At 60.9% G+C, this 10,510-nt stretch overlaps 1 protein-coding gene and 1 long non-coding RNA gene across 3 annotated transcripts in view; one reads left to right on the plus strand and one right to left on the minus strand.

Annotated features, from left to right (window-relative positions):
* Positions 1-4,310, plus strand: part of LOC118973443 (uncharacterized) — a 32,071-nt gene extending 27,761 nt beyond the window's left edge. Inside the window, exon 2 of the long non-coding RNA XR_012125178.1 lies at positions 1,151-4,310. This is a non-coding gene — a long non-coding RNA (uncharacterized lncRNA). The remainder of the gene's footprint in view (positions 1-1,150) is intronic.
* PRRX1 (paired related homeobox 1) overlaps positions 1-8,350 on the minus strand; it is a 61,070-nt gene extending 52,720 nt beyond the window's left edge. For both annotated transcript variants that reach the window (XM_017640188.3, XM_017640189.3), the window contains exon 1: positions 7,467-8,350. In XM_017640188.3, coding sequence (XP_017495677.1) covers positions 7,467-7,707 — 241 coding nt within the window. In that variant the 5' untranslated portion in view covers positions 7,708-8,350. The remainder of the gene's footprint in view (positions 1-7,466) is intronic.
* Between the last annotated feature and the right edge of the window lie 2,160 nt (positions 8,351-10,510).

Below are 10,510 nucleotides of genomic sequence, written 5' to 3' on the forward strand. Positions count from 1 at the left end.
AGAAGTCTCTAAGGGGGCTATTATAAAATGAATGATCAGACAGGATAATGCATGACCCACATTACATATCATTGAGCTCAACAGCCCTCTCCTTTCCTGAGGACTCCAGGAAATGGCCTTTAGGGGGGTTCTGTGGCCTCCAGACACCAGTGTTCTCTGTGGCACACGAATCTTGGACAGCCAGCAGGGACGGGGGGAATGCAGAGAAGGGAAGGGTGGCAGCTAGGAGCAGGTGCTGGGGTATGATTCCCCTCCCTCCCACCAGGCTGAGGTGGTTCAGGCAAGCTCTTGGCACATTAGCACGAATGTGTGTGGATAAATATAACGGAAACCTAAGAAAATGTGGCTCTCTCTGTCTGAAGGGCTGGCAAGGCCGGCCTTTCTCTTCGCCACAGTCAGGCTGATTAAACTGAACATATCCTGGTTCAAATGCTGGTTGAGATGGACCCCTGAGCCTTTAAGATGTATATCCGAATCCTCTTTGAAAAGATTTGGTGTCCCTATACATATTTAGGTTGCTGAGACAGTACCCATCTGGTTTTATGCTTATTTATAACTACAGCACCTCCCAGCACTGTGAGGTCCTTTAAAATGTCATGATGTGAACAGGGTGGACGCTCTCACTGTCAGACGGTGTTTGGAATGCAGTTTCCTTTGGGTTCTGCTTCCTGTGACCACCCCAGCTCAGATTATCCTGGAAGGTATGGGTTAACCACGAACTATGGGTACTAAGATGACACAACAGTCATTCTGGCAGTTTGCTGTTCCCCATATAGCCTTGTCTTGCTTCCTCTGACATCAGCATGTGGTTAAAGTCAGAAGTGAAAAAATCCCAAGATTTATAGAGCAGGGCTAGGCTTTGTCTTCATTAAGTCCTGTAAGTCTCTTGAAATTCTTGCCCAAAAAGGGAGGGATCCGCTGCGAGGTCGAGTTTGGGGAATGGGAATGGCCTTGGGTCCAAGTTACAGGCATCCCCCAAGACCCGGGGTGCTGCTGGTCTACCTCTGCAGGAAAGAGGGTCACCCCAGCCCCAACGTGACACTGCGCTCACTGGGGACTCCACAGGGGCCGCGAGGGTTTCCGGGGCAGGTTTGCAGCCCCTCACTAACAGCCTGCCCTCCGTCTCTCCGCTCGCCCCGTCTTGCTCTAGACGCCCGGGAGTTCACCTGCAGACATGCCTCACCCGCCTCTACCGGCCCAACTTCTTCCCCGTGGGACCCGGGCACCGGCGCCGGCACCCACTGACCCGGGGTTGCCTAGTCCCCCTTCCCGCTCACCCTGGAATCCGTACCACCCTCACTTCTAAGGAGAGGAAGGCAGCGTGCGCCCAGCTCTCTCCAGGCTGCTGTGAAGAGGCCCCGAGCGCATATTCACGCAGCCCGGGCACAGTCCGCACAACACTGGTATTTCCCACCTTCTGCTGCTTGTAGGGGGCGTCATCCTGCAAGTCTCTCTCCCCCAAGTCCAAGGCAGGGTAGGTGCCAGCGTCCTGGAAGGAATGCTCCCCTTTGGGTGGGAGAAGGCAAGGAGAGGCGCTCCCGGCAGGCATGTCCGCATGGGGCTAGAGCTGGGCCAGGGCGCGGGGAACCCAGGGGGGCCAGGCGGCGACGCGGGGGCGCTGGCATCTTTGCCCCGCCGACGTGAGGGACGGGAAAATCTAAGATACTACGGGCCCTGTTCTAAAAGTTAAAATTCCTCACTGAGTAACGGCATTAATTTTCCCTCGCCCTACTTACTCCTTCTATTCCCCAGTCCCCCGAAAAGTGAGGTCTAAAGAGAGCCTGCGGTCCAGGTCGGCGCGATCTCCACTCCGGCACGGGTTTCCGCACAGTCCCTCCCTCACGCCCCTTAGCAAAATTCCCGGTCCTAGCAAACGACTCCACGAGAGCACACAAAACAGGAATCAGAGGACCTGCCCTGTCCTTTCTCATAACTCGGGCCTTGGGGACTCAAATTAACGCACAAATCCATTCCTCACTTGAGCTGCGTCTGGGGAAATCAATCGTGGTAACAGTGAGCCCCAAGGTCCTCGGTATCTGAGACCCTGGTTACCGGGTGCGGCGAAAGGGCCGGTGCCTTGGACCCTGGCAGCTCTCGGGTCACTGTCGGCCCCTCCTTGCCCCGTGAGAGCTGCAGGAGCATCCCGGGTCCCCCTGTCCTCTGACCCTTCTGAGGACTCATTTATGACTGATTTGCCCTGACGTGTTCACCTTCTTTCATAAAATTGTCCTCATCAGCCACCATTTGTCCCTCCCCTAAAGTGGCGATCACCCCTGGAACCAACTTCCCAGATATATTTTCGAACAAAATGGTTCCAGGACAAGCGGAACGTGGTGATTTTTTTGTGTGCCTTAATCCTAAGGTCGACAGCCATCATTCCCTGTAGGACCAGGTCCCAGAGGCTGCCTCCCCAAATTAGACAAATTACACTGAGAACCTACGACTACTCAGACCCCCGTGGAGATTTCTTACCCAGAAACTTCCACAGGTGGGACATAAACCCGCTGGTGACTGTCTATCCTCTGACGTCTCAGCAGTGTACCCCTACATTGATTGATTTCATAAGAAATCGCATTTAGAGAAATCGAGATTGTTGATACTACTTATAATGTTTGAGGTCACTGGTTTTTAACTGAATGTTGTTAGCCTCCTCAGCAAACTACTTCATTCACAAGAACTCAAATTCTTGTGGATAAATAATGCTACCCAATATCCTCTTTGTATTGTTGAAAAGAGAGTAAAGAACAAAATGATGGATCAAAATAAAACAGAGCTGGACAAAGAGGACTGACTTGGGTCACAATGGCCCAAGCCCACAGGTAGTTCTGTAAATGTCTGGACACTGAGTGGCCACCAGAAGTTGGCCCTTTATCCAAGTACCTCCCGGGAAGGTCTGATCTCTAGCTCCGGGGAACGCTCTGTGGATCGAGCTTACATGGCTTGGATGGAGGTTGCTGAGCCCCCCACATTTTACTTTTTCTTCTGAGGAAGTTTCTTACCCCCAAAACTCTTACACCCCTGAAAGAAAAATAAGCAAAATGCAAGTCTTATTTCCTTCTCTCATACACCCCCTGGCTTCTAAAATTTGTACCCTCTATGGCTTCTTCTGACCCCATCTCTCCTGAAGCGTGAAAAATAAATACAAACTCTCAGAGCAGGGAAGGAGCTGGGCCAGAAGCAGAAGGCAGGCAGGGGTCGCAGTGCCCAGAAGGATTTGAAATTTCCCCGTGCCCATGGCCCAGGGCTGTGTAGGTAACCGGTCTCCCCAGCGGAGGTCGGCCTCAGGGGGTTGCCCTGCAAGGCAGGCACAGTAAACAGGGTCTAAGAGTGGAGTTGTAAAAGAAACACTTCTTTCAAAATATAAATCAAATTGGTCTAGTGACCAATAGCTGAAAATCTACAGATATTTAAAACTGACAAAAGGCCCCAGATGAGGCTGCTGGCCTGGGACAGCAGTCACAGCTCACACCTGAGCTGATCTGAGTCTGTACAGGGAAAGGTGCCATTCTGGAGTTGCTGGGTATTTTCGAGGGGGGCAGAAGGGTCAGGGCATCTTGGTTTGGAAACGATTTATTCACTCGTGTCGAATCTAAAATGACGCCCTGGAAGATGAAGCAACCGCAGGGACCCGTGTGGTCCACCCCTGAGCGCCTGACACATGGGCTCTGGCTTGAGCTGCCTAGGGAGGGTTAAGGTCGCTGACCAAGAGGCAGGGGCTGGCCGCGTCTCCGGTGCAAGAGCCCCAGGGGTGGACAGTGGAGGCAGGGGCTCACCGGCTTCTAGAGCAGGGGGTCTGCAGCCCCGGGGCAGTCCTGGCAGCCTGAGGCCCCAGTCTTTACGGGCCGCAGTCGCTGCCCGGACAGTCTCCAAATGGCCCTGCGCTCCAAAGCGGATGGGAGTCACTGGACTGTCAATTTCTCCCAAACAATAAGAGAAGCCGGCCGCCTAGGCCCCTGTCCCCGCCTGTAAGATACACAGGATTCGCTTCTTGTTCTTGACATTCGTCGTAGGGAGCTCAGTGACCTCCCTTGGTCGAGGATTTCGCTGCCTCCTCTAAAGAGAAACATGTCCAGGCTACCCTTCTAACGATGTATTTCTGTCCCTCCTCACTGCCAATCGAGATAACTGAGGACCGAACTCGGAGTGCCGGCCCGGCTGCAGCGCGGGGCTACAGAACAGTTCTGGCGCCGCGGGTGTGGCCAACGCCGGGGCTGCGCGGGGATCTGCACGGCGGTCCGCTGGGCTGCACCCTGGCGAAGGTGCGCGCTCTCTGGGCGCTTCCCCGCCAGGAGGAGGTGGCAGCGAGGGGCCAAGAGCGCGGTGGGGATGGGCGACTACCCCGCGCCGCGTTTACGCCTCTGCCTTTGTGACAAACCCATTTCCCGCGCCGCCCTGGGCGTCTGCATCCCGCCGCCGCCGGGCCCAGCTGCGCCCGGGGCGCACTCTGCGCCGACCTGTGGGCGTGCGTGTGCGCGCGCGTGTCTAATTGACTTTCCGTCTACCTTTTTATGACTACATGTGTTTCCAACAAAAGGTCTTATTAGGACAATCTGGTTTCACTAATTTAGAGGTTGGGAACATGGAAGGCAGGCGCTTTTTAAAAAAAGAGTTTGCAGAAGTTCGAATTAAGAAACGACAGCGGATGCACCGTCGTTTGCACCTCCTAGGAGCAGGCCTGCCTGTTCAACGGCCTGTTCCTCTTTCTCTCCCTGGCTACCCCAGTTCTACGCCCCCCTTCACAGGCTGCACTCCCTTATTAGCCACCGGATTCCCAACAGCGTTAGAGAACCATTTCTTTAAATATTAAAGAGTATTTGAACCCAGAAGTCTGAGAAGTGTCTTGGGCAGGGGGAATCAAAGGGGAGAGAAATCTTTCTACGGAGCGAAAAGTGGAGTGAAATCTACCAACGGGTAGGCGCAACGCGGTGGCGGGCGCTGTTTGGCCCCCACCCAGCTCCCCTTTGCTAAAGGTCGGCCCAACTTGTGATTCAAAAACTCGAAATATTAATTATCCAATATTGCAGGTGTAAATGGAGTCGGTTTTACTGGTTTCAGCAGAAAACACAATTTAGGGAGAAGCAGTTCCCATACAGCTGGCAGAGTAAAAGGCGACTTTAAGTTTTCATCTGCCACGGAGGTTGTATTTGCCCACGCTGGGGCGGACTCCCCGCAGGAGGCAAGCCGCTCACCGTCGGTCTGCCCTGTGTCCCTGGGCTCAGAGTCCAGCCCTGCGCTCCTCCTGGGGGACGCCTGTCCTCCCCTGACTCCGTCGGGCCCCGCAGCCCCAGCCGCCCTGCCTTCTTTCCAGGGCACAGCCTTTTCCCGGGTACCCACGAACTGAAGACGAGGGCCTCCAGTACGTCGCTGTTGCCCAGTTTACCAGCCCCTCCTTTTCTCATCCCAGAAACGGGGAAGCCCTCGAGGTTGAGGGCTCGCCGGCTCTAGAACAGGCCCCGGCCCTCTCTGGAAAGCGAGCCCTGTCCTGGGTGCGTTCGGCCACCACTTCCCTAGCCCCGGGTGGGCCACTGCACCCCGTCATCTTGCCCTGCCTGCTGCGACCTCCTCCCCGACAGTCCGTCCACCGCCCTTCTCAAGCACCCCCTCTCCCTGGCCGGCCTCCGAACCTCGGTTGTCTGGGATCGACTTGGCCCCGAGCCTCTTAGTCCCGGAGACGCAGGTCTGCACTCCGCCCGCCGCCCGGTGACAGTCCTCGCGCCCGGCACACGACATGTGCGCAGGTGGCCCTGGTGGCGCAGGCCCCTGCTGCCTCCCCTCAGCTGGGGGCGTTCCCGGCCGGCTGCCGGGCCCTGAGCTTCCTTCTCGTGGCGAGTAGCCCGAGCCAAGCGGCAGGACCGAGCGGCCCCACCGCAGCCCCGCTCGCCGCCACGCGCTCAGGCCGCCGGCCTCGGGCGCGCAGTCAGCAGCCCTGCGCTGGCTCCTGGGGCAGAGCCACACCGGCTGCCCCGCCGCCGCAGCCTGGTCGCCCCGCAGCAGTGTCCCCACGCCGCTGGGCACTGCTGTGGACCAGCCTCCAGGCCTCCGAACAGGGACAATTAGCCCGCAAGGCGTGAACTGCCGAAATGTGCAGCATGCGGACGCCGGGTGGCAGGCTGGGGGAATTCGGAATTCTCTCCCCACTCTTTGTAGGTTTACACCCCTCGTAAAACGCTGCGAGCTGTCACACCATTTCGCAGTGCGTTTCCTTGGAGCTGGACACCAACGCAGGCAGTTACGTGGGGCAGCCGGCCCCCAGCCGGAGCCCCAAGACCCTCAACCGCGAGCCTGCGCCCCTGCCTCGCCCTGCCTGACCCGGGGCTTAGGGCCTTCTGTCCTAGTGACAGGCCAGGCCGGACTCGCTGGCCCTCGGCCTCCGGGAGTAGGAAGGGTGGGTGGCGCACGTGGCTTTGGGCTCGGGCCGCTGAGGGAGCGAGGCCCGGGCGCGGAAGCTGGGCGAGGGTCCGCGGCTGGCCCTGGAGCGGCCCGCCGGCTTTCCTGGGCCTGCTTCCTTCGGCTGCTTTGTCCACTTACTGCGAGTCTGACTGTGGCGACGTTCATGGGAAACCATGGAATGATCCCACAGGTTCCAAATTCGAAGACAAAATAGCAGCCAGCAAATAATGACATTCGGGATCTGCGTCATTTTAACACTTCCAGCCCAGTTCAGACTCCGCAATCCCACATATCCAGCCCTGGTCACCCCGCGCGAGCAGGTGACAAGCCGGTTAGGGCTCCGGGACGCGCGGCTACGGTGGAGCCGGTGGAGCCACGACTTAAGGCCGCGCTAATAAGGCAGGGCGAGGCCTCCCCCGGGGCGCGGAACCCGTCGGGAGGGTTGGAAGGGAAGGTTCTGGCGGCCTCGGCGCCCAGAGGCAGAGATTCAAGAGCCGGGCCCCATTGCAGTCCGCGCTTTCCTGTGCGGGGTCGTGCGGGGTCGTGCGGGGTCGGAGATGGTCGCGCCCCTTTAGGGCCCCTTCAGTGTCCTTCGGGGCACTTAGGGTCTCGCTGTCTCCCCGAGTTACCCGGGCCTCGGCTGGGGTCCCCGCGCCCTTTCCAGGTGGAGGAACAGTGCGGACGGCGCGGATCCCGCTCCCTGCGCTCTGTGCCCCCTGCCCCGCTCCCGTCCCGTCCCGTCCCGTCCCGTCCCGTCCCGTCCGCCCGCAGCCGGTCTGAGCGACCCCAGAGAAGTCCCCCGGCTCAGGTCAGAATCTTGAATTCGCTGCCTGCCCAAACCGGGCTGCCCCCCGAGTCTGCCCACCCTGGGACCTTTCCCTAGCCTCGCCCTGTGGCCCGCGTGGGAAGGTCCGGCGGCCGCGCCCGTCCCGCTCGAAGGGCAGCCGCGTCGGCCCCGCGGGGCCTGGGGCCTCCTCCAGCGCCGCCCCGACCACGGCCTCGGCGGGCCCTCCTCTCCTCCCTTTCGGCCGCCCGTGGCCGCCGCCCCCGGCCCGGGACACGCGCGCCCCACTCACTGTCCTGCTGCGGGGTGTCGCTGCCGCTGGTGAGTCCGGGCGACTCCAGCAGGCTGCGGCCGGCCTCGCCCACGCTCTCGTCCGCCTGCGCCGCCACCATGTCGCCGGCTTCCTCCAGGTCCAGCAGGTGACTGACGGAGAAGTTCTTCTTCGCCTGCAGCGCGTCGAGGCTGCCCGGGCTGTCCACGCGGCCGCCCAGCGCCGGCTGCCGCTCCAGAACGTGCCCGTAGCTGGAGGTCATGGTCTCCCCCTCCGGTCCCACCCGCCCCCCTCTTCCCGCTCGAATCGACACCAAACGCTGCGGGCGCGCGGGGGGGACAGGAGCCGCGTGGGGCCGAGAGGGGGGAGCGGAGAGCGGGAGAGAAGGGGGGAGACGAGAAAACGCGGGCAGGGGGCGGGGGCCCCTCGGCAGGGCCGGGCGCCCCGCTCCAGCAGCCCCTCCGCGGCCTCGGAAGCGCCAAGCCCGGTGCGGTCCGAGGAGAGAATCCACACCGAAAAATGAAACGAAGAAGTCACCGTGTGCTCAAGTCAGGGGGGAAAAAAAGTCCTCCCAGCTCTGCAGAAGCGTCCGCACGCACGCACTAAAAATAATAAGGGGGAGGAAGGAACGGGAGGCCGGCAGGGCGGGGGAGTCGCGGACAAGAGGAGAGGCGAAGGGGTGGGAGAGAAGAATCAAAGCGGTTTCTTTTTTTTTTTTTAAGGTTAAAAAAGTTATTCCCAGGCAAGAGTTCAGGCACCAACAGAAGAAGGCTTGTTCCAGCTTTAAAACGTCTTCGAGCGCGCGTTCCGCCTGCTCCGCGCTCCTGCGGATCCTCAGGAGTGGCTGAGGTTTCGGGAGGAGGGCGTGATGTCTTGCAGATGTACCGGGCAGCGGGCTTCTCACTTTACTCCTCGCAGGGGCAGAAAAGGGCTTGGAGGGCCCGGAGGAGGGCGGCGGCGGCCCCCCTCCCTCTCCCCGCTCCTCGCCGGGCTCCTTTTTCCTCCCAGTTGGATCAAGACGCTCTCTGGCACTTCAAAAGGCACAAACTGGCACGCAGAGGAGGCTCTGTGGGGGAATACAGCAAAATTGGAGACCCCCGGGAGGGCCGATCTCCACTTAATGGGGGCCTGTAATTACGCGGCCAGGCCTCTGCGCGGGGCCTGACGTTGCACAGACCCCCTTTCTCCGCAGCGATCTCCTTCCTCCTTTCCCTCGGACCGAAAACTAGGCTGATTAAGAAAACCCGCTTTGCCAACATCTGAGCGAGCGAGAAGGGGAGGGGAGCGGGGGAGAGGGGGGGCGGAGGGCGCGGAGCAGGGAGGGAGCCCGCTGGATTTTTAAGCAAACGTCTAATTATCATTCCCCGGCAATAGTATCCCGGCAGAAAGACACGCCGAGACCCACACTCACTTCAAATGGGCTGATTATGTGGCTCCGGCATTAAGTCCTCCACATTTGTTTAAGATCCTGTTGGAAAATCTCGTTTGCATGTTTTGATAACAGCTGCAGGGAACTTGTTGGAAAAAATCCACAACTCTCTCAAACTTTCTTTTCTCCCTGCCTTTTTCTCAGCATTTCCTGCAGTTCTAACAACAGTTTTGGGGCTGGGGGTGGGGGGTGGCGAGCGTAGGGGAGCAGGCGCCCAGATGCCCGCCTGGCTCCGGAGGCGGCGGACCAATGATGCACCAAAGCGACGGGCGACCGCGACGCCGCTCTGCGCTGGGCTTGCCGGGTCGGAGGGCGCGGGGCACGCATGGCCGGAGGGTCTGTGCCGCCGGGACCCCGCGGCAGGGTGGGGAGTCTTTATTTAGTGGGCCGGGGGCCGGGACTCCGGGAGCGCGCAGAGCCGCCCGCGCCCGAGCCATTTGGTGACCGGGGACGGGAAGGCCGCCTCCCCAGGGGCCCGCGCTCGGGGTCGCTGCGCAGAGGGGCGCGCGGGGAGGCCCGGGGACGGGGACGCGGGGACCCCAGGTACAGGGTCAGTGCCGACGCCGGTGCCAGAGCACCGAGAGGTGGTGGGTGGTAACACCGGGGTCTGGGCACAGCGGGGAGGGTCTGCTTAGGAGAGAGTTACTCTGCGGGGAGAAAGCGATGCGCCTTGGGGCGCGTGGTGCTCTTAAACGCACGCGTCCCGCTGCCTCTCCCGTGATTGCTTGATTTTCTCCTTTTTTCTTTCTCCTAGAGCCGAGGAGCTCGACTGGAGGGAAAGGGGTCCGAGCGTGAAGTTTTCTGGGCTCCAAACGGCCACCGTTCGCCCAGAACCCCCAGCCCTGATCTGGGAAGAACATTTGATGCCATCAAAGGCTGCAGATTGAAACCAGATGTGCTCGCCCGCTTTTCTCCGTGCATTTAATTAAGGAGCCCGGGGTGGAGGGACTTTTTCATCATTAGCCCACCGACGCCCCCTCCTCTTTCTACCGCTCACCGCAGGGCCCGCTCGCGCCCCGCCCCCCGACCCGGAGCCAGGGCCCGCAGGGCGTTCGCGTCGGGCGGGGTGGGGCCGAGTCCCTCGACGCCGCCCGCACCCGCCAGAGCCCCGGCGCCGCACGTGGCAGGGCAGCCGGCTGGCACGTCGGGACCCCGTCGCCTCAGAGCTTCGGCGGACGTCCTGCTGGCCGAACCCGAGGACGAGGCCGAGGCCGAGCGGCCGTCCCGAAGGCCTCTCCGGGTTTGTCCCCACGCCCGCGCGCGTGGCGGTTTTTTCGTTGCTCCCTTCGTCCCCACCACCGGCAGAGCGCCCCTTGGGACACAGGGCCGGGTAAGCCCGCGACCCCGACAGTGGGCGAACCGGGAAGGGCGTTGCTCGGCCGCGGTGCCATCAGCTCCGTCGAGCATTCCGAGCAGCCCAGCCGCCGACGGCCCCAACAAACACCGGGCCCGCTCGCGTCACATGTGCAGCCCCGGGACGTGCCTGCGCTGAGGCCCCGCGCGTGGCACACACGCCGCAGACGGTTCGCAGCCCGGGGCCCTCCCCACGCCCGAGGCCGGAAGGCCAGGCAGGCTCCGGGCCGGGAAGGGTGTGGGCGCCCGGGGGTCTCCAGGCAGGCGCAGGGCCGCACGCCCG

This window comes from Manis javanica, chromosome 14, assembly GCF_040802235.1.
Source record: "Manis javanica isolate MJ-LG chromosome 14, MJ_LKY, whole genome shotgun sequence".
NCBI lineage: Eukaryota > Metazoa > Chordata > Mammalia > Pholidota > Manidae > Manis > Manis javanica.